The sequence below is a fragment of the Saimiri boliviensis genome, chromosome 6 (genome assembly GCF_048565385.1).
Source record: "Saimiri boliviensis isolate mSaiBol1 chromosome 6, mSaiBol1.pri, whole genome shotgun sequence".
NCBI classification, from domain to species: Eukaryota; Metazoa; Chordata; class Mammalia; order Primates; family Cebidae; genus Saimiri; species Saimiri boliviensis.
The window spans coordinates 38,245,334-38,268,913 of NC_133454.1; the positions used below are offsets into that span (position 1 = coordinate 38,245,334).

The 23,580-nt window shown below is 42.6% G+C and overlaps 1 protein-coding gene across 6 annotated transcripts in view; it reads left to right on the forward strand.

Annotated features, from left to right (window-relative positions):
• LOC141584817 (apolipophorins-like) overlaps positions 1–23,580 on the forward strand; it is a 66,854-nt gene that overhangs the window by 15,428 nt on the left and 27,846 nt on the right. For 3 of the 6 annotated variants that reach the window (XM_074400481.1, XM_074400482.1, XM_074400483.1), the window contains exon 2: positions 1–166. The exons of 2 other annotated variants lie outside the window; for them this stretch is intronic. In XM_074400481.1, the coding sequence (XP_074256582.1) occupies positions 1–166 (166 nt within the window). One more of the 6 variants, XM_074400484.1, reaches the window with a different exon arrangement.

Here is a 23,580-nt window from a genome sequence, read left to right on the forward strand (position 1 = left end):
GGCATGAATCTCTCAGGAGCCAGAAGCAGCAGCTGAGCCTCACCCAGGCTGTGTACAGAAAGGCAGCTGTGTACTGCTGGATGACCCCCTGGTGGCTTTGGACACCCAAGTCAGCCAGCAAGTCTTCAACCAGGACATCAGGCCTGGTGGGCTACCCCAGGGAACAGTAAGTTTGGGAACATGTGTCAGAGGGCACAGGGCAAAGGTAGAAGATGCCCTTAGCATCCAGTCCTAACCCAAGTTTCTCTCACTGCCCACTTTCCCTTGAGTCCAGTTTTCCTCTTTGTATTGGTCAGCTTTTGCTGGGATGATGCTACATAACACACAACCCCTCAAGATTCCATCAGCTTACAACAACAGCTGTTTCTTGGTTATGCCTCTGTGGTTTAACTACTACAGCTCTGCCTTGGATGATTGGCCTGGGTCAGATGGACTCCTTGTCTTCTTGAGATAGGCTGAAGGAGTCCCCTCTGTTTCTCTATTTGGAAATGCTATTTTCAAGAAAGATGGCAGGAGCACAAGAAGGGAAGCTCTCCCCACTCTGAGTCCAGGGACAATACTTGCACCCCTAACCCCTGCTCCAGGAGGCTGGCCAAGCACATGTGTATAACTTTTCTTTTCTTTCTTTCCCCTTCCCTTCATTCCTCTTTCCCTTCCCCTCCCTCCCTCTTTTTCTCTCTCCCTCTCTCCTCCCTCTTTCCCTCCCTTCCTTCCTTTCTTCTTTTTCATGGAGTCTTGCTCCATCACCTAGGATGGAATGCAGTGGTGCAATTTCAGCTCACTGCAACCTCTGCCTCCCAATTTCAAGTGATTCTCATGCCTCAGTTTCCCAAGTAGCTGTGACTACAGGTGTGTGCCACCATGCCAAGCTCATTTTAGTCTTTTTATTAGAGACAGGGCTTAGCCATGGTGATCTGGCTGGTCTTGAACTCCTGACCTCAAGTGATCCACTTGCCTTGGCCTCCCAAAGTGCTGGGATTACAGGCATGAGCCATGGAACACAGCCACCTGTGTGTTAACTTCTAATCCTTCCCTGCCCAGACACAGATTCTCGTGACCACACACTCCACGTTCTGCCCCAGGCTGATTGGATCATGGTGCTGGCAAATGGGGCCATTGTAGAGATGGGTTCCAACTAGGAGCTTCTTCACAAGAAGGGGGCCCTCATGAGTCTTCTGGATCAAGCCAGACAGCTAGGAGATAGAGGAGAAGGAGGTACTAGGTGGGCTTTGCTGATTCTCCGTGCCTGGCTCTTGACACCCTTGGGGAAAAAGGCTCAAAGGGTCCTTCTGGCAAGAGTGGATTGTTCTGGTCACACCCTCCCTGCAGGCTTATGCCCAGAAGCAGATGGCTCTATAATAGTTCACCTCTCTCCAAGAAGAGCCAATAACACCATCTACGAGCCAGGGGCTGTGCTAAGTGCTTCTGTAAAAAATACACTATTTCATTTGATGCTCACCGTACCCTCAGAGGCATGTGAAGTTACTGCTGTCATTTTACAGATGAGCAAAGAGAGTTAAATCAGTTGCCCAAGGTCACCAGATTAGAACTTGAGTGTGTCCAACTCCAGAATCTATGCTTGCAGTTGCCATAGAGACAGCACAAGAAGGTTTTGGTGTCTAGAAAGCTACAACATGCCAGCTAAGTTTCTAATAATCCGAAGAACACAAAGTGCACTGGATACATGACAAGGTTCTAGAAGTAAAGTTGCCAAGCCAAGCTCACTCACAATGACTGAAAAGTAGCAACTTATAGCACGTCACATATAATAGCTCACTGAATCTACTTAATGCCTCTGTGAGGCTGGTACTAGAATCATTTCCATTTCACAGATGAGTCCCAAAAGTTAAGGAACTAGTCCCAGGTTACATGGCTTATAAGTGGCAGCACTGGGATTTGCACCCAAGCAACTTGATTCCAGAGAATGTGTTTTTTAATCACTGGGCTTTTTACTATCCCTGCATGACAAAGCAAGGACTCACACCCAGGTCTCCCTCAGTCTCAGACTTTGTCTCTTCTGAGAACATCTGCTTAGCATTGGTCCACCCTGGCTAAAAGCACTAAGTGTTTGATTCACAATGTCCAGTTCTGAAGCTTGAAGCTAGAACTTGCCTGTTTGTATTGGTCAGCGTTTGCTGCAATGATGCCGTGTAACAAATAGCCCCCCAACACTCAACAGCTTACACTAGCAGTTATTTCTTGCTTACAGGTCTGTGGTTACGTTTCTATAATTCTGCCTTCAGTTATTGGCCACATCTGGGTTTAGTTGTGGGGAGATGTCCTTCCTGGGAGAGATGGTACCTGAGGGTTGGTAGGAGTTAGCCAGAAAAGAGCATTCCAGACATAAGGAACTGCTTGAGCAAGGCTGTTGGGAGAAACAGAGGTAACATTATACAGTGTTCATTGATGTTTTTCCAACCTCAAGTTCACAACAGGTGCTCAATTATATTCACTGATTGAAAAAAATGAATGAGTGAGTGAATGCCCGAATGATGTTCCTGGATAAACTCAGAGTGGGGTATTGAGGTTGCTGGAGAGGTGGCAGGAGCCAGAACAGGGAAAATGGATGGTCAGAGCAGTTAAGGCCACATGGTCAGTGGTTGTCAAAATGAGCATCTGGACCATGTTGTGTGACAGGACTCTCTTGACCTTTTAACAGATTGTGAAAATAATCTGATAAAAAGGGATGACAAGGTAAAAATTTCAAATGATATACAGAAAGCAATCAGCATGAGGCAAGTTAGTTGGGCAGGCCTAAGCCTTAAATTTTTAGATATGGACTGATTCAAAAGAAGTATGCAACTACCCTGTGGCCCCAAATTCCTCAAACATACTGTTGAGAGTAATTGATTTTCACTAATTTCCCTTTAATTTGGCTCCTAGTTCTTGTACTTTACTATAAATATTTTTTTCTGAGTCCATCAGTGACTTCTTTCTTGCCAAATTTAGAGGCCTTTTATTTTCCCAGTCTCCCTATTGCCCAATCTTTCCATTATATTTTAGATGGATTATCTTATATTTCTCTCATTTTGCTTTTAGTGTTATAAATATTCCAAAGGTAATATGTGTTAATTGTAGTGACATAGAACAGATTTGATTATTTGTGATAATCCAGGCTAACATGTTAGTAGAATTTTTCCTGGCTTTTAAGTACATTTTTATATGTTGTATATGTATTCTGAGTAAGGTCAATTGAGGACAGAGACAGGAATCATTACATTAATACTCAGATGTCAGTGGCTTTTGCTCCACATGCTTGCAGAGGACATTAGCCACTTCTGTCATGTTCCTCAAGTATTTCTGGGGATCCCTGGAGGTGCATGTTGTTTGCTTATAAACAAGTCTTATCTTAAAGGTACTGTCACTGCTCTGTCAAATATCTACCTCCACCAGACATCATAGACACTGCTGAACACCAACACTAGCTCTCTAGAGCCCTTTAATTGTAAAGGCAAAGTTGATCTCTCAACGTAAAAAGGTGGGGAAAAGGTATACGAGCAAAATCAAAAGAATGTCATGTTAGTTATATTTATATCAGGTAACACTGACAACCAAAAGCATTACTGAAGATGGAGATTATTACATAATAATTAAAAAGTTCATTTCACCAGTATTTAAATCTTGTTTCATTCTATCACATTTCGATTCTAAGATGTACTTTTTTTTCACATTTTAATATATCTGAAGTCAGAAGGCATCTTACAGTCAGGTAAGCAGCAAAAGTAATATGATCATCAAAGAAAATTCTGGAGAAAATAGTGGTGCACTCTTAATAAAAGCTGAACAACAGTTGATGATACAGGAAACAGTACTGTATAAAGAAGGGTGGACATGGATGACTTTTAGTCAAAAAATGACTCAAGTAAGTCAAAATGAATTCAAGGAAGGTGAGGAATAATTTAGCCAATTCACTTTTCCCTAGTTTGATTGAGAAATAATTTACTTACAATAAAATTGACCTATTTTAAGTGTAACATTTAGTGAGCTTTGGAATTTACATACAGTCATGTATCTGTGACCATGATCAAGATATAGATCATTGCCAGAAGTTTCTCATGGCCCTTTGCAGTGAGTGCCTTCCTTCAATCCTCAGTTCTAGGCAACCATCTATCTAGTTTCAGTCTCTATAGTTTTACCTTTTCCAGAATTTAGTATTAGTGAAATAATACAGTATATAGTCTTTTGTGTTTCACACAATCTTCCATTTGTTTGAGTAATTACCTAGATTGCTGTGTTGTATTGTAAGCATATGTCTAGCTTTATGAGATAGTGTCAAATTACTTTCTATATGGTGTGATATATGGATCAAGGTTAGCTTTTTAAAAATATGGAATTATAATTATCCCAGCAGTATTTGTAAAAAAAAAACAACAAAAAAAAACTATCCTTTCTCCATTTCATCATGTTAAAATTTGTGGATCGACATCTGGACTGTATTTGATTTGTTTGTCTGCATTTATTTATCAGCAGTACACCGCCTTAATTACTGTAGTATTGAAATTGGGTATTGTGAATTCTTCAACATCGCTATTATTATTCTTTCTCAAAATTCTTTTGGCTAGTCTTAGTCTATTGTCTTTCCATCTAGTTTTGGAATCAGATGATAAATTTCTACAAAATTTTTGCCCAGATACTGATTGGAGAGAACTGACATCTTAGCAATATTAAGTCCACCAATCCATGAACACAGTGTATCTTTCTGTTTATTTAGTTATCTGTGATATTTTCTGATAGTGTTTTGCAGTTTTCAGCATACAGATTTTGTACATGTTTTGATAGATTTATACTTAAGCATTTCATATTTTGGTGCTATTGTAAATAGTACTTCATGTTAAAATTTGATTTCCAATTGTTCACACTAATTATGAACATACTAATTATGAACAATTGGAAATCAAATTTTATAGTATCTAAAGCTATAATTAATTTCATAGAACAGAATTTTTTAGTATAGTATGTAGAACTATAATTAATTTTTGTATATTGACCTGGCATCCTAAAAATTGACTAAACTCACCAACCAGTTTCATTAATTTTTTGAAGAGTCTTTGGTATTTTCTAAGTATAAATCATGTCATCTATGAAGAGAACATTTTATTTCTTCATTTCCAAGATTATTTATTGAATGATTGACCTCATTATACAAGGTGGAACCTTCAGTTCTTCAGTATAATTATAAATAGTGGCGATAGTGGAAATGGCTGTCTTGTTTCTGACATTAAGAGGAAAGCATTTAATTTTTTAATCACTAAATATAATGTTCGATGTAGGGTTTTTTTGAGATGCCCTTTATTAGGTTGAAGAAGTTCCCTTCTGTTCTAAGGTGGATGAGAATCCAATGTTTTAGTCTTCCTTTTTGATAAATTCCACAAACCAGACATCATTATTAGTAGGACTTTTAGAGAAATTATTTATTTAGACTTATGTGCATGTTTATCTTCTTGTTTGCTCACCATTCTTCTGGTGTTTCAAAATAATTCACTAGTATTTTTTTTTCTTCCTGAAGCATGTCCTTTAGAAGTGCCTTTCGTAGGCCTATGTGTGTGCCAAATTTCTTAAGTTTTATTTATCTAAAGATATCTTTATTTCACCCTCATCTTGCAATACAGTATTGGTGATTGCATAGTTCTAAACTGAAATTATTTTATTTGATCACTTTTAAGATACAACAAAATCCCCTCATAATAAGATTACTGAGGATGAATATTTTTAACTTGGTAAAAAGAAGAGTGGGCTTATTGTGATAATTAAATAAATGAGTTACCTGAGCCTGTCTAGCTGATTGATGAGAAGTTTCAGTGGTCTGGCTCTATAATCAAAATATTTGTTCATCCTCTACAATCAAAATATTTGCTCATATTTGTGATTTGGCATCACATGGTTGTGGTGGTGGCTTTCTGCTCCAAAATAAATGTCAAAGGGTGCCAGTTCTGGATCCTGTCTCACTGGCTTGGACTTCCAGAACAGTGGCAGCAATTGTAATAATATCATATTTATCTGGGGCCCATTTAGTGGGTCTAATCAAAAGAGATTGTGCAGGAATAATACTGGAAATAAAAGAGTCATCTTCTGGCTTTCCATGTCCTGGGACAGAGTGCCAACTTTTCCTTCCAAACCTCACTATGTCCCCTACCATATCCATTCAGAAGATAGAAGTTTATCTCACCTGGTTTGAGGATAGAACTAGACAGAAGGCTGCCAATCATTAGTGAGTAATTGGTCATTAATAATCAAGCATGCTGAATCCAAATTTTCATTATTATGGGGTTTATTATCAACTTCTGCTAATTATTTACTGTCTTATTGGCTTTCATTGTGGGTATTAAAACTCCTACTTTAATTGCTTCTTTGTAGGTTATCTGTCCTTTTTTTCCTCTTGCCTGCTTTAAAGATCTCTTCTGTCTTTGGTGTTTTTGCCATATATGACAGCTTTAGAAATATATTTAAAAATTTATCCTCTTTGTGTTGCACTGTGCTTCTTGAACTTACACATTTGCATCTTTCCTAAATTCTGAAAAATTCTAAGGAATTAACTTTTAAAGTATTGCTTCTTAATTTTTCAAATCTATCCTTCTTGAAATCTGATTTTTAATGTCATCTTTTCAGTCTAACACCTGTACTGTTGAACTATTCTCTCTTCATTCTGAATAATTTTCTCAGATATGTTATAGTTTACTAATTATCTGTTTCTAATCTGCCATTTGACCTATTCATTGAGTATTTTCATTTCCACAAACATATGTTTAATATCTAAAGCTTCATTTGATTATTTGTCACATTTGCCTGGTCATTCCTGATGGTCTCTTGTTGATGACTCATTATTGTGATCCTGTCCCTTATGTCTATTTCTTTCTAAATAGATTTTCTATATTTCACAGCTGATAAAATTTTAATATCTGAATTTCTTGGAGGACTAAATATTTGTTATATCTTCTAATTTTACACTCACAGTGAGTTGTTTCCTTTATGTCTGATGTTTTTTGATGGCAAACTCACATTTTCTTAATCTTAACCTGGGAATCTAGTGGGCTCAACTAGGAAATTTTTCTTGAAGAAGATCTGTGTTTGAATCTGGTAGGACTGTTGGGGTGCTACCAGTCCACTTTTAGCCTCTTTCAGTTTTTAGCTTAGCACAGAGGTCTCAAATTTAGCTCTTCCATATTGCTGTTGATGTAAGCCTTGTTTTCTGAATGTAATTCCCTGGGCATTTTCTCATCTTAAACTTTTTATTCTTTTTTTTTTTTTTCTTTTTGAGACAGAGTCTCACTCTGTCGGCCAGGCTGGAGTGCAGTGGCATGATCTTGGCTCACTGCTACCTCCACCTCCTGTGTTTAAGCGATTCTCCTGCCTCAGCCTCCCAAGTAGCTGGGACTACAGGCACCCACCACCACACCTGGCTAATTTTTGTATTTTTAGTAGAGATGGGGTTTCACTATATTGGCTAGGCTGTTCTTGAACTCCTGACCTTGTGATCTGCCTGCCTCAGTCTCCCAAAGTGCTGGGATTACAGGTGTGAGCCACCGTGCCCAGCCTCTTTTTATTCTTAATTGCTTACTACCACAAGGTTTTATTTATTTGTGGGGCAGAGTTCTGTAGGGTGAGATGTCAGCAAGACACATGGAAATTTCTCCTACTTCCTTCAAGTTCAGTAATACATAGATAAGTTTTTATTTTGTTTTGTTTTGTTTTTCAGAATCTGGTTGTTGTACAGTAAAAGGGTGTTGCAGAGCATCTAGCTCAGAATTTTGTTGAAGGAGAAAATTCCTTTTAACATACTTTAAAAAAAAGATTTAATTTTTTAGATGTTTTACATTTGCACAAAAACTGAGACTATTGTAGAGAGAGTTCCCATATGCTCTGCATGTAGTTTTCTCTATTTAAGATCTTACATTAATATGGTTAAATTGTTACAATTAATAAGTCATTACTAGTATATTATTATTAACTGAAGTACATAGTTTATTCAGATTTCCTTGCTTTTTACCTAATGTCTTTTCCTATTCTAGGGTTTGGTCCAGTGTATCACCGATGTGGTTAGGCTTTGTGTTCCCACCCAAACCTCATCTTGAATTGTAATCCCCATAATCCCTACGTGTTGAGGGAGAGATCTGGTGGGAGGCAATTGGATCATGGGAGTGGTGTCTCCCATGCTGTTCTTGTGATAGTGAGTGAGCTCCCATGAGATCTGATTGTTCTGTAAGTGTCTGACATTTCCTCTTTCACATGCTCACTTTCTCTCCTGCTGCCATATAAGACATACCTGCTTCCCCTTCTGCAATGATTGTAAGTTTCCTGGGGACTCCTCAGCCATGCAGAACTTTGAAGCAGTCAAACCTCTTACCCAAATAAATTACCCAGTCTTGGGTATTTCTTTATAGCAGTGTGAGAACAAACTAATATAATCACTTTACAAGTTGTCATGTCTCTTTAAGCCCCTCTTGGTTGTGACGGTTTCACAACCTTGTTTTGGATTGCCTTGACAATTTTGAGGAGTGCTGGTTGGATATTTTGTAGGATACCCCTCTACTGGAAATTTTTATTGTAAAATACACATAAAATTTACCATGTCAATCATGTTTTATACACAATTTGGTATCCTTAAGTGTAATATATTCACAAGGTTGTGCAATAATTTTATTATCATTATGCATTCTCAGAACTTTTTCATCATCTCAAACAGAAACTCTGTACTCATGAAAAAATAACTCCCTATATCCCTCTCTCCCTAGTCCCTGGTAAACTCTGTTTTCTGTCTCTATGAATTAACCATGTGTAGGCACCTTATACAAGTGGAATTATACAATATTTGTCCTTTTGTGTCTTGCTTATTTGACTTAGCAAAATGTTTTCAAGGTTTATTCATGTAGTTAGCATGTCTCAGAATTTCATTCCTTTTTTTGTTGTTGTTAAGGCTGAATACTATTGTATTGTCCATTCTATGTATGCACAAATTTTGTTTGTTATCATTTTATTAGTTACAGGAGAGTTTTATTTCTTCTTTTGGATTTTCTGTTTTTAAATTTTCTTTATAGACATTCATGTCATCATACACAAAGATTGTTTATTTCTTCCTTATCTGTATACTCTGTTTCCTTTTGTTGTCTTATTTCACTAGCTAGAACTTCAGAAGTAATGTTAAATAATAATGATGATAAAGGACATGGTTGTGTTGTTCCCAATCTTAGGGAGAAAGCATCCAGTTTCTCACCATTAAACTGTAGATTTTTTGTGGATGTTCTTTATAAAGTTGAGGATACTTCCCACTAGTCCTAGTTTTCTGAGAGTTAGTACCTTCAAGGGTGTTGAATTTTGTCAAATGCTTTTGCTGCATGAATTTATATGGATTCTGTAATTTTCTTCTTTAACCTCTTAATGTGCTGAGTTCATTGATTGATTTCAGAATATTGAACCATCCTTGTATACTGAGAATAAATCCCACTTCCTTGTGTTGCATAATTCTGTTTAGACTTTGTTGGATTATATTGGCTAAAATTTTGTTAAGGATTTAAAAATCTGTATTCATAAGGGATTCCAGTCTGTAGTTTTCCTACAATGTCTTTAACTGCTCTTAATATTAGGATAATGCTAGATTCATGAATGAATTGGGAAGTGTTCCTTCAGCTTCTATTTTCCAAAAAAAAGATTATGTAGAATTGGTATTTCTTCCTTAAATGAATGTTAAAATTTACCAGAGAAACCATCTGGGACTGGTGTTTTCTTTCTTGGAAGGTTATTGACTCAACAGCCTTGCCTACTCAGATTATCTATTTCTCCTTGCATGAGTTTTGGTAGTTTGTAATCTTTCAAGTAATTGCTCCATTTCATCTACTTTATTAAATTTTTGGGCATAGAGTTCATAGTATTCCTTGATTATCCTTTTAATTTTCATGAGACAATTAATGATGACATATCCCATTTCTAATATTGGTACTATATTGCTTATATTTTTATATTTTTTGTTTATTATGATGTTTTGACATCTTGAAAAAAATTCTTTCTCGCTTGGGAGAAACTATGCCCTCCTGAGGCAAGCCAGTTTGTAGCTAAGCAAAAGGACTTATCCAGGGAGCACAGCTTTGACATATAAAAAACTGAATATCAAGCCATACCTCATCTGTCTGGCCTATATACAACAGGCCTTCCTCTGTCTTAACCATTGCAGAGATACCCACCAGATGACTAAGGACAAACTGTGTACGCCAGGGCCCTCTGAAATTATTCATACTAGCCAATCCTAATCTGTTTACTCCACCCTACCTTGCTTTTCCTGTGGAAACTCCAATAGAGGCTCTAGTCAAAGCTTTTCTCTTGCTCCTGTTTCCTCCCTCCTGACTAACTACCCCAAAGCTTTCCCATGTAACCCTGTATGGCATGGCATGGCTCCTATTTCTGGGACCTGTGGGTATAATAAACATTGTTTTCCTCTCATGGACACACCTGACTGACCACCACAGAAAATAACACAGAACAGGTTATTTGGATCTTCTCTTTTTCTTGGTTAGCACAGCTATAAGTTTATTGATTTTAACTGGATTCTGGTTTCTGTAATTTTCTCTATTGTTTCCCGGTTTTAATTCCATTGATTTGTGTTCTAATGCTTCTTGTTACTTTTCTTTTGCTTTCTTTAAGCTTAATATCTTTCCTTTAGCTGTTAAAGGTAGACATTCAGATCGAGTTTAGATTTTTCTTCTTTTCTAACATATGCACTAAATGCTAAGCACCCCAAGCACTGCTTTCAGAGCATTCCACAGGTTTTGATAAGTTATACTTCAATTTTTATTTAGTTCAAAATGTTTTTTAATTCTTCTAGATATTTACCTCATCCATGTATTATTTAGGTGTGGGTTAATTGCAGATATTTAGTGGTTTTCCAGCTGTTTTGTTACTGACTTTTAGTTTAGTTTTATTGTAGTCTGGGACCACAGTTTCTATAATTTCTGTTATAGGTTGAAGTGTGCCACCTCCCCCTCCCTACCATATATTGAAGTCTGAACCCCCAGTACCTGCGAATATGATCTTTACAGATGTAATCAAGTTAGGATGGGGTCATTAGGGTGGCCAAAATCCAATATTCCTGGAGTCTTTATGAAAAGCAGGAATGCTATGCAAACACAGAAACACACAGGGGAAATGTTACATGATTATAGAGGCAGAGAGAGGTTGTGGTGATGCAGCTGCAAGCCAAGGAATGCCAAGGAGTGACAGCCACCATCAGAAGCTAGAAAGAGGCAAAGAAAGATCCTCCCCTACATGTTTCATGCAAAACAGTCCTTCTGATACTGTGGTTTTGGACTTCTAGCCTCCAAACCCACGAGAAAATATATTTCTGTTGTTTTAAGCCACTCACTTGGTTGTACTTTGTTACAGCTACCCTAAACTATATAATTTCTATTCTTTTAAATTTATTAATGTGTGTTATATGGCCCAGAATGTGTTTTAGCTTGGTGAACATTCCATGAGACCTTGAGAAAGTGTGTATTCTGCTGTTATTGAGATGAGTATGCTATAAATGTCAATTACATCAAGTTGATTGATGGTGCTGTCAAGAGCAACTCTTGCTGATTTTCTGCCCGCTTAACCTATTAATTACTGAAGGAGTAGTGTTGAAGTCTCCAAATATAATAATGGATTTGTCTATTTCTCTTTGCAAATCCAATCAGTTTTGGCCTTATGCATTTTGACACTGTTGTTAGGAGAATATACATCGGGATTGTTCTGTCCCCTTGGAGAATCAACTCTATCATTAATGCTGCTTTTTTGTCCCTGATAATTTTCCTTGTTCTGATGTCATCTTTGTTTGAAATTAATATAGCTACTCCAGCCTCCTTCTGATTAGTGCTAGCATAGTCTTCCTTTCTTTATCCATTGATGTTATAAATAATTTGTTATTTTAAAGATGTTTTGTTATTTTTAAGATGTTTTAACAGCTTGAGTGATTTATTTCACATATCTATATTTACCCATATAAAGTGTACTATTCATTGGCTTTCAGTGTATTCACAGAGTTGTACACCATCAACACAATTTTAATTTTTTTTCATTAGCACCCCCCAAACCCCACAACTCCTTAGCCAATCCTCCACCATTTGCCAAGCCTAGGCAGCTACTAATCTACTTCTGTCTCTGTAGTTTTGCCTTTTCTGGACATTTCCTATAATATGCAGTTATATTGAAATAGAATCCTATAGTATGTGATCTTTTGTGAATGACATTAGGTAATAGTTGGTCTTTTGTGAATGGCTTCTTTCACTTAGCATAATAGATCAAGGTTCATTTATATTGCTATATATATATGCTTCATTCTTTTTTGTTTCTGAATAATATTCCATTGTATGAATATACCAGTTTTTATTCAACCACTAGTCAATTTATGACCATTATGGGTTTGTTTTGCATTTTGGCTATTATGAATAATCCTGCTATAATATACTTTTCATGTGCATTATGTTTTCATTTTGCTTGGTTGTATACTTAGTAGTGGTTGCTGGATTATGTGGTAACTCTGTGTATAAACTATTGAAGAATGGCTAGATCATTTTTCACAGTGGCTGTGCAATTTTCACATTCCTACTAACAGTTTATGAGGGTTTGAGTTTCTCTACATCCTTCTCTACACTTGTTGTTGTCCATCTTTTTATTTATTTATTTATTTATTTGAGACGGAGTCTCCCGTTGTTGCCCAGGCTGGAGTGCAGTGGTGTGATCTCTGCTCCACTGCAACCTCTGCCTTCTGGGTTCAAGTGATTCTCCTGCGTCAGGCTCCTGAGTAGCTGGGATTACAGGCATGTGCCACCATGCTCGGCTAAGTTTTCGTATTTTTGTTAGAGACTGGGTTTCACCATGTTGGCCACGACTGCTCCGCGTCTGGCAGCGCAAACGTTGCCCAGCTGGGTGTACGACAGTGCGGACCAGCTTCTGGCAGCACTACCATCTCCACATGCACCATTTCAACTGTCCATATAGGCTACTCAACTTACGACCAAATCGTGTTATGACTGTTCTGCGGTCCCAACCGTGGTCATAAGTCGAGCACTACCTAAATGTTTATAACAGTATGTGCTGGGCACTCTTGTTAGGCCCTTTTACACATATCACTCAGTCTGCTTTTCCCATTCATTTGACAAGTATTTATTGAGCTCCTACTGTGTGCATGAGCTGGACTCGATACTAGGTACATCTTGGTAAAAAACTCAGGCAAAGTCTACCCACCTGGGATTCTAACAAGACAAAGAGAGGGTTGGTGCTGTGGACAAGGCTGTGAAAGCAGTGAATGAAATGGTGGGGTCAGACAGGAATGGTGGTCAGGGATGCTCTCAGCAATGGAAGGGGCATTTTCTTGGCTTTGAGACCCAAATACCAAAATACCTGTGAGCAGCAGGCCATGCCCACTCAGTAACAGAGCTGAACCACAACCCTCCATAGATGCCAAACCAAACATCAGATCAGGCCAGCAATGAGGGACGAAGACCATGGCCTGGAAGGATCTTGCCACCTGAGCTCACAAGGGGATTTTTATGTTTCTTTTATTATTATTATTATTATTATTATTATTATTATTATTATTATTGTGGGGTCAGGGGTCCTTAGTGCACAAGAAACACTCTAAGAACCATAAATCAAGATCTAGGCTGCAATCCCTGCTCTGCCCTTGCTGTGTGACCTTGGGTTGCTATCGCCACCTCTCAGAGCCTCAGCTTCCTTATTCTTCTGTAAAATGGAGAGTCTAATAATATTCATCTGGCAAGGGGGTCCAGGGAAGTCAGTGAATTCCTTTATGTAAATAGCTGATGTCTGCATGTGGCCCCAGGTCAGAGATTTGTAATGGGGATTGAAATTACTGATAAGTGGCCAGGCATGTTAGCTCATACCCATAATTTCAGCACTTTGGGAGGCCGAGGCAAGTGGACCACCTGAGGTCAGGAGTTTAAGAGCAGCCTGGCCAATGTGGTGAAACCCCATCACTACTATAAATACAAAAATTAGGCATGGGGGTGTGTCCCAGCTACTCGGGAGGCTGAGGCAGGAGAATCACTGGAACCTGGGAGATGGAGGTTGCAGTGAGCTGAGATCATGCTACTGCACTCCATCCTGGGCAACAAGAGTGAAACTTTGTCTCAAAAGAGCAAGCAAGCAAGCAATTTCTGATAACCTTACAGATTGTCAGAGGCATACACGGGACTCAGAGGAGGGACCACACTCATCCTCTCACACACAGAGAGGGGAGCAGCCTACCTACCAAAGACCACACAGTGACCAGCTGTCAGCAGCTGCATAGCCCCAGCCTCTCCATTATGGCCCAGGGCTTCTGACCTGCCCTGGAGGGGCCCTTGGGCCTCCCCTTACGACCTCCTTTCCCTTCCTCATTTTAGCTCTTCTCTGTGCCCCTGTTTATGGCCAGAGGCTGGGGATCTTACGAGTTCAAGGCAGTCTGAGCCTCTGGCTGTGCTTTCACCCAGAGTCGGAGCACCAGGCTCCATGCACATCAGCTGTGATTCTCCACTGGTACAAAACCACCAAAGGGCTGGCTGGTTGTGCATGTGGAAGAGGGGGTGCTGTTCTTCCTCCAGGTTGACAGCATGATAGATTTAAAAATACATGGGAGGCTGGGTGCAGTGGCTCAGGCCTGTAATTTCAGCACTTCAGGAGGCTGAGGCTGGTGGATCACCTGAGGTAGGAGTTCAAAACCAGCCTGGCCAACACGATAAAACCCCATCTCCTAAACATACAAAAATTAGCTGGGCATGGAGGCATTTGCCTGTAATCCCAGCTACTCAGAAGGCTGAGGTGGGAGAATCACTTGAATTCAGGAAGCAGAGATTGCAGTAAGCTGAGATCTCTCCACTGCACTGCAGCCTGGGTGACAGAATGAGACTTTGTCTCATAAAAAAAAAGAAAAGTGCATGGGCTCTGGAGGCAGAGAGATGGAATTGAATCCCAGCTTTTACTTCTTAGCTGTGTGCCCTTGGACAAGTTCGCTTCTCTGAGCTTCAATTTTCTAATCTGTGAAATGGGAACAACATTTGGCTTGCCAGGGGTCTTAGGATGACTGGGGAGTGTCTGGCATGTAGTAGGTGCTCAACGTGTGTGCTTTCCCATGGCCATCTAAGAGTCCTCAGGGCTGCCCTCCTGCCCTTCCCCCACAACTCCTGTGACTGCCTCTTAAATGGGTACTCAGTGTGATAAGGAGGCACAGGTGAGGGAGCCAGGCTGGATCCACACCCACCCACGCCCATTGTTAGGAAACAAGCTTTTAATGCCTGGCCCTGCTGCTGGTAGCTGAGAGTGTAAAATGGGACCCAGAGCCAGCCTCTCCCTTCCTCTAAGGCACACCAAGGCAATAGTGTTTAAAAGGAAAGGAGGCAGTGGCATGGAGGCTCCAGAGACTGAGCCATTCCTATGGCAAAAAGGGAGGCAGTGGGGCCCACTGCTGAGGGCCATCTGGCAGGTGTTCCATTCTACCTTCTTCATGGGAACCACAGCCTCTTCATCAGTGATGTCTTCAGGTTCTCTGTCCCCAAGCTATTTAGGTGAGTCCAGACTTAAGGAGCTCTGCTAAGGCTGGTGGTCTCTTAATGGCATCCCTCCAGGGTCAGGGGGCTTCAGCTTTCATACCTCTGCCTATAGATCTGGTGCTCGGGACACTGGAAGGGGGGTGAGAAGGATACTGAAAAAGGTAAATGATTAAGGAGAAAGTGTCCCCCACAAGGGCAAATAAGCAAGCTCTTACCTGACTGTATAAATTAGCTTTTGTTGTAAAATGCCCTAAAAGTGAATGGCTTAAAATTATAAACATTCATTTATTTAGCTTATGGTAATGTGAGTCAGTAACGTGGACTGGGCTCAGCTGGGTGGTTCTTCTTTTCTTGGCTGGGTTTTTTCATGTGCTTGCAGTTGTGTCTCTGAAGCTGGGATGGCTTTCTGTTCCATGTGGGTTCCCATCCTCCAAAAAGCTAGCTCAGACTTGTTCATGTGGCTGCTTGGGAGGGTTCTAAGCAATAGGCCCAAAGCCACATTTTCTCTTGAGGCTCACAGCTGGCATAGCTTTACCTCCACTCTACTCTGTTGGTCAAAGGTGGTTTTGTGACCAGCCCAGATCAAGTGGTGTCTGCTCAGCTGCCATAACAGAGCATCACAGACTGAGTAGCTTCAATGACAGAAGTGTATTTTCCTCATGATTCTGGTGGCTGGAAGTTCCAGATCAGGTATCTGCAAGTTGGTTCCATCTGAGGCCTCTGCCTTTGGCATGCAGTTGGCCACCTCCTCCCTGTATTCTCATATGGTCTTTCCTCTGTGTCCACCCTGGTGTCTCCCTATGTGTCTACATTTTCTCCTCTTATCAGGACTCCAGACTGTATGTGGGCCCAGCCCAATGACCTCATTTTAATTTTATTGCTTCTTAAAAGGCCCTATTTCCAAATACAGTCACATTCAGAGGTACCGGGGGTTGGGACTTCAACATACAAATTTTGTGAGGACACAATTTAGTCCATAACAAGTGGGGAGAAAAACACCATCTCTTGATCTTGAGGAGCTGCACTAAGATTGAAAAAAAGCATCGACACTGGGGGAAATAACTGAGATCATGATTGCAAAAGTCAACCAACCCGACTGATCCTCAACACCTGGCCTGTTTTGGGCAAAGGCAACACACATGGGCACCTCCTCTCACCAGCTGTACCTTCTCCCTCCGCTCCCTGCAAGCCTTTTCCTGGAGTTTATTGGTAATCCTGTCTCCAGCCTGGAAGGGCTACCTCCTCACGGTGCTGATGTTCCTCTCGCCTGCCTGCAAACGCTGTTTAAGCAGCAGAACACATACCGGCTCAAGGTGCTGCAGTTAAGGTTGCAGTCTGCCATCGCTGGCCTGATGTACAGAAAGGTGAGCCCCAGGGGACAAGTGCAGGTCTTCCCAGCCAGGTAAAGAAACATAACTGAACTGGTTGGTAGTAATGCTATCAGCAGCTGAGAACGCTTTCAGTCCTTACTTATTAGAGTCACTCACGATATATTCTCACTTCCTTTGTTATTTCTCTTTATTTGTATGTTTTTATTTTTTTGAGACAGAGTCTCCACCCACCGTGACCTCATAGAGTGCTGGGATTACAGGTGTGAGCCTCCTCGCCCGGCCTCCCTTCCTTCTTAAGTCTGAGTCATATTCTGCTATGCAGATGGATCACACACTCTGTTTATCTTTTCATCTGATGGTTGACCCGTTGGCTGATTTTGCTTTTTGGCTGTTGTGAATTGCGCTGCTGTGAGCACAGGTGTGCAAATACCTCTCTGAGTTCCTGCTTTCTATTCTTTTGGGATGGATGGCAGTGGCTTTGTTAGAGCAAATGGTAATGCTGTGTGTAAGTGTTTGGAGGGACCACTGTTTGTAAAGTGTTTTGTTGTTGTTGTTGTTGAGATGGAGTCTCACTGTGTCACCCAGGCTGGAGTGCAGTGGCATGATCTGGCCTCACTGCAACCTCCTCCTCTCAGGTTCAAGCCATTCTCATGCCTCAGTCTCCTGAGTAGCTGAGGTTACAGGCACTTGCCACCACAGCTGGCTCATTTTTGTATTTTGAGTAGAGACAGGGTTTCACAATGTTGGCCAGGCTGGTCTCGAACTCCTGGCCTCAGCTGATCTGCGCACATCGGCCTCCCAGAGTGCTGGGATTACAGGTGTGAGCCACCTCACCTGTCTCTTGTAAAGTATTTTAATCATCCTGTTTTACTGTTCTTCAGCTGGGGTTATGATCTCAGCCCTGCTTCTCTCTGCTCCTGCTAAGGGACTCCCCGTAGGCAGCCCAGTCCCCACCTCTGTCCAGGAGACAGCATACCTGGAAGTGAAGTTGGGTTGGTCCTGCCTCAGTGCTGCTTCTGTTTTAGGTAAATATCCTGTGGGGTCAGGAGAGAAAATCCCAAGTGCACCTGTGGAACACCATGGGCATCCCCCAACTCAGGAGTGTGGGAGAGATAGGGTGTTGGAGGAGAGGTAAACCTGGAAGCCGCGTAGCCCCACTTTGTCCCCTGCCCCGACTTTTTTTTTTTTTTTGAGATGGAGTCTTGCTCTGTCACCCAGGCCTGGAGTGCAGTGATACAATCTTGGCTCACTGCAACCTCTGCCTCCCAGGTTCAAGAGATTCTCCTGCCTCATCTGCCTGAGTAGCGGGGACTAGAGGTAAGTGCTACCACACCTGGCTAATTTTTGCATTTTTAGTAGAGCTGGGGTTTCACCATGTTGGCCAGGCTGGTCTCCAACTCCTGACTGTAGGCAATCCACCCACCTTGGCCTCCTAAAGTGCTGGGATTCCAGGTGTGAGCCACCGTGCTCAGCCAAGCCCTGCTCCGTTCTAATTCCGTCGCCTGTGAAAGGCTTCTGGGAGCTCATAGAAACAATGGCTCCAGTATGACGGCTCCCACTCACTTGCTCCCAGAGTTCTGGGGACAGACAGTGAGGAGTGATTGTTTTTCTCACGCATCTAGATGTGATGAGCCTTGTCAAAGAAGTTTGCCGTTGCTGACTTCCAGCTGGTCAGGCTCTTGCCCTGTGGAAATTGTCCCCACTAAATCCTTATGCCTCAGTTTACTCAGCTAACTCAGACCTGCAGCCCTGTCCCAGGCTGGGTTAGGCTCCTTCCTGTCATGTAATGTGGGAATCTCCTGTGTGATACTTTATTTATTTAATTGTTGAGATGGGATCTTTATCACCCAGGCTGGAGTGCAGTGGTATAATCTCAGCTCACTGCAACCTCTGCCTCCCGGGTCCAAGTGATTCTCCTACCTGAGCCTACTGAGTAACTGGGATTATAGGCACATGCCACCATGGCCTGCCAATTTTTGTATTTTTAGTAGAGACGGGTTTCTCCATGTTGGTCAGGTGGGTCTCAAACTCTTGACCTTGTGATCCACCTGCCTCAGCCTCCCAAAGTGCTAGGATTACAAGCTCACACCATGCCTGATCCATGTGACACGTCAGTGAAGTCAGGTGTGTAGGTGATGGCTGCCTGATCATCTTCCCACCACAGGGCAGGGCTAGGGGTTGTGTTGTCTGGAAATTCCTCAGCTCTTTATGCTGGTAAGGGAAAAAGGAAGAGGGGGCCCTCGGGGGACATTCGGTGAGGTTTGGTGGGGACATAGCTCACCTGATTGTACTTAGTGTTCCCGTGTAACTTGTAACCATTCTCATAGAAGGTGGCCTAGAACCCCAGGGAGTTGGGGTTGCTCTCTATCACCTAGGGGTGGGGAGAAAAGAAGCTGAGGCTGTACAGAGCCAGCAGGCAGAACAGGGCAACCAGGGCCAGGTGCGGTGGCTAACGCCTGTAATTCCAGCAGTTTGAGAGGCTGAGGCAGGTGCACCATTTGAGGTCAGGGGTTTGAGACCAGCTGGCCAACATGGTGAAATCCCGTCTCTACTAAAAATACAAAATTAGCCAGGCATGCTAATGCATGCCTGTAATCCCTCCTACTCAGGAGGGTGATGGAGGAGTATCGCTTGAATATCAGAAGCTGAGGTTGCGGTGAGCTGAGATCATGCCATTGCACTCCACCCTGGGCAAGAAGAGTGAAACTCCGTCTCAAAAAAAAAGAGAGAAAAAAAGAAAACAAACTTGCTCTGCCAATGTGGCTGCAGGTGCAACCCCTGATGTGTGCCCCCTGCCCTGCTCCTGCTCCAACATCACCCACAACCCCCAGCTGTGGATTCGAAGTCCTGCAGTGCAGACAGCATGGATTTGCAGAGCTGTGAGCCTGAGGTCTGTCCTGCAGCGGGAGACACAGAGGAGGGAGCCCTGGGTTTGAGCCAGAGGCAGCCTTTGGAGTCCCCCTGCAGGGTCTGGTCCCCTTGTGTTTTGTGACACTCTCCCATATCCTCACACAAGCCACCCCCATTTTCAGCATGATTACAGATGCTCCTTGACTCGTGATGAGGTCATGTCCCCATAAATCTGTCATAAATTGGTAATAGCAGCCAAGTGCAGTAGCTCACGTCTGTAATCCCAGCACTTTGGGAGGTCAGTGTGGGAAGATTGCTTGATCCCAGGAGTTCAAGACCAGCCTGGGCAACACAGATCCTGTCGCTATGGAAAAATAAAGAAAAAAGTGAAAATATACTAAGTTGAAAATGCATTTATTTATTTTTTGAGACAGAGTCTCACACTGTCATCCAGGCTGGAGTGCAGTGGTGCAATCTTGGCTCACTGCAACCTCTGCCTGTCAGGTTCCAGTGATTTTCCTGCCTCAGCCTCCAGAGTCGCTGGCATTACAAGCATGAGCACTGGGTAAATTTTGTATTTTTAGTAGAGATTGGGTTTCACCATGTTGGCCAGGCTGGTTGAGAACACTCGACCTCAGGTAATCTGCCTAAATCAGTCTCCTAAAGTGCTGGGATTACAGGCATGAGCCACCGTACCTGGCCTATTTATTTTTATTTTTATTTTTATTTTTGGAGGTGGAGTCTGGCTCTGTTGCCCAGGCTGCAGTGCAGTGATCCCCTCTTGGCTCACTGCCTGCAACCTCTGCCTCCCGGGTTCAAGCGATTCTCCTGCCTCAGCCTACCAGGTAGCTGGGACTACAAGCACCCTACCACACCTAGCTAATTTTTGTATTTTTAGTAGAGACAGGGTTTCACCATGTTGCCCAGGCTGGTCTTGAACTCCTGAGCTTAGGCAGTCTGCCCACCTCAGCCTCCCAAAGTGCAGGGATTGCATGTGTGAGCCACCATACTCAGCCCGCAAATGCATGTAATACAGCTACCCTATTGGAGGTTAGCCCAGCCGACTTTAGGTTGAAAACAAACCAAGCAGTACTAAAAGGACAACAAAACCCACTCACCGTTCCCCACCTTGGATCATGACTTTGACATTTCAGGGGTCCAGCCTTCATGAATGTTTGTAGAAATAGATAATAAACTTGGATAAATGTACCCAGGCTTAAGTGTACAATTCAGTGGCATTTGGTAGATTCACAATATTGTGCAACCATCACCACCATCTGTTTCTAAACTTTCTCATCATCCCAAACAGAAATGCTGTCCTCATGAAGCAATAGTTTTCCTACTTTTACATTTTTATTTACTTATTTGTCCCTTATCTTGAGACCGAGTCTTGCTCTGTCTCCCAGGCTAGAGTACAGTGGTGCAATCTCGGCTCACTGCTACTTCCACCTCCCAGGTTCTAAGCAATTCTCCTGCCTTAGCCTCCGGAGTTGGTATTACAGGCCCATGCCACCACACCCAGCTAATTTTTGTATTTTTAGTAGAGACAGGGTTTCACGGTGTTGGTCATGCTGGTTTTGAACTCCCGACCTCGTCGTGATCCACCCACCTCAGCCTCCCAAAGTGCTGGGATTACAGACGTAAGACACCATGCCTGGCCTAATTTTTTTATTTTTTAAGAGATGAGGTACTGCTCTGTTACCCAGGCTGGAGTGCGGGGGCATGATTATAGCTCACTGCAGCCTCAATCTCCTGGGCTCAAGTGATCCCTCCTGCCTCGGCCTCCCAAGTAGATGGGACTTACAGGTGCACACAATTGCACTTGGCTAATTTTTATCTTTTTTGTAGAGACAGGGTATCATTATGTTCCCAGGCTGGTCTCAAACTCCTGGGTTCCAGCAATCCTCCCACCTCAGCCTTCTGAAGTACTGGGTTAAGGGCATGAGCCACTGTGCCTGGCCCTCATGCAATTTATTGAATACTATACTAACAGTAAAAAACAGAAAGGATGTATCAGTATTGGAAGCACAGTTTCTACTGAAGGTGATCGTTTTTGTGCCATTGTAAAGTCAAAAAATTGTGTGACCATCTGCACTTGCAACTACTGGTAGGCTTAGACACTTGGATTTTAGATCCAGAAACATGGAAACACTTCCTGCTGTGTGGGAGAAGACCATAGGAGTTTAGAGCTCCTAGCTGTTAGCAAGAGAAGCCCACTCAGGCTGAGTTTAAAAACTGAGGCTGGGCACTGCAGCTTATGCCTGTAATCCCAGCACTTGGGAAGGTCGAGGTGGGTGGATCACCTGAGGTCAGGAGTTTGAGACCAGCCTGACCAACATGATAAAACCCTATTTTACTAAAAATACAAAAATTAGCCAGGCATGGTGGCATGTGTCTGTAGTCCCAGCTACTTGGGAGGCTGAGGCAGGAAAATTACTCAAACATGGGAGGCAGAGGTTGCAATGAGCCAAGATTATGCCACTGCCCTCCAGCCTGGGTGACAGAGCAAAACTACGTCTCAAGAAAAAAACAAAAAGGCCGGGCGCGGTGGCTCAAGCCTGTAATCCCAGCACTTTGGGAGGCCGAGGCGGGTGGATCACGAGATCACGAGGTCGAGAGATCGAGACCATCCTGGTCAACATGGTGAAACCCCGTCTCTACTAAAAATACAAAAAATTAGCTGGGCATGGTGGCGCGTGCCTGTAATCCCAGCTACTCAGGAGGCTGAGGCAGGAGAATTGCCTGAACCCAGGAGGCGGAGGTTGCGGTGAGCCGAAATCGCGCCATTGCACTCCAGCCTGGGTAACAAGAGCGAAACTCCGTCTCAAACAAAAAAAAAAAAAAAGAAAAGAAAATGAATTTATAGGCAGCTGAGGAGGATGGAGGAGACACAGAGACTAAAGATGACAGGCAGCCAGCTGGACAGCCGTAGCCTCATCAAGCCCAAACATGCAGAGGCTGGCCTAGGTGGGTGATGCAGAAATGATGGGTTGTAGTGGCTCATGCCTGTAATTCCAGCATTTTAGGAGGCCTAGGTGAGTGGATCACTTGAGACCAGGAGTTCAAGACCAGCCTCACCAATGTGGTGAAACCCCATCTCCACTAAAAATACAAAATTAGTCAGGCATGGTTGCAGGTGCCTGTAACTCCAGCTACTTGGGAGCCTGAGGTGGGAGAACTGCTTGAGCCTGGGAGGTAGAGGTTGCAGTGAGCTGAGATCACACCATTGGACTACAGTCTGATCAACACAGTGATTCTGTCTCAAAAAAAAAAAAAAAAAAAAAAAAAAAAAAGACGCATAGAGACAATTTCTATGCAGAATGGTGAGTGAGTGTCTCTCCTTTTGGTGGAAATGTCAGGGGATTTACAGAATCTGGGAGTGGTCACTGAGCATGTGGTTGAGAATCCTGGACAGCAGCAACATCCAGATGTACTTAGCAGAGGAATCAGGGATGTGCCTGGCTAGGGTATCAACAAAGCCGTCATTCCAGCTGGCTGTTCATGTTGATGCTATACATCCCCTATATGAATTCTTCCGTCAGAAACTCTATCTAGTCAGAAAGGCAAAGAAGAAAGAAAATCATGCTCCCGTTCCCCAAAGGAGGGGGCAAGGAGGCAGGAAGGTGGAAGGGAACTTCCTGGTGGTGCAGGCTGAATCTCCACTTGTGCTGCTGTCTTCCCCACTAGACTCTGTACTTCCAGAAGGGGCTGGAGATGGGCACAATGCCAGCCCCTCCCTTCTCTCCAGAAGTATTCCCCAACCCTGACATTCACATTAATTGCTTCTTTCTGTTCCTCTCTTTTTTTTGAGGCAGATTCTTGCTCAGTCACCCAGGCTGGAATGTAGTGGTGTGATCATGTCTCACTGCAGCCTTGATCTCCTGGTC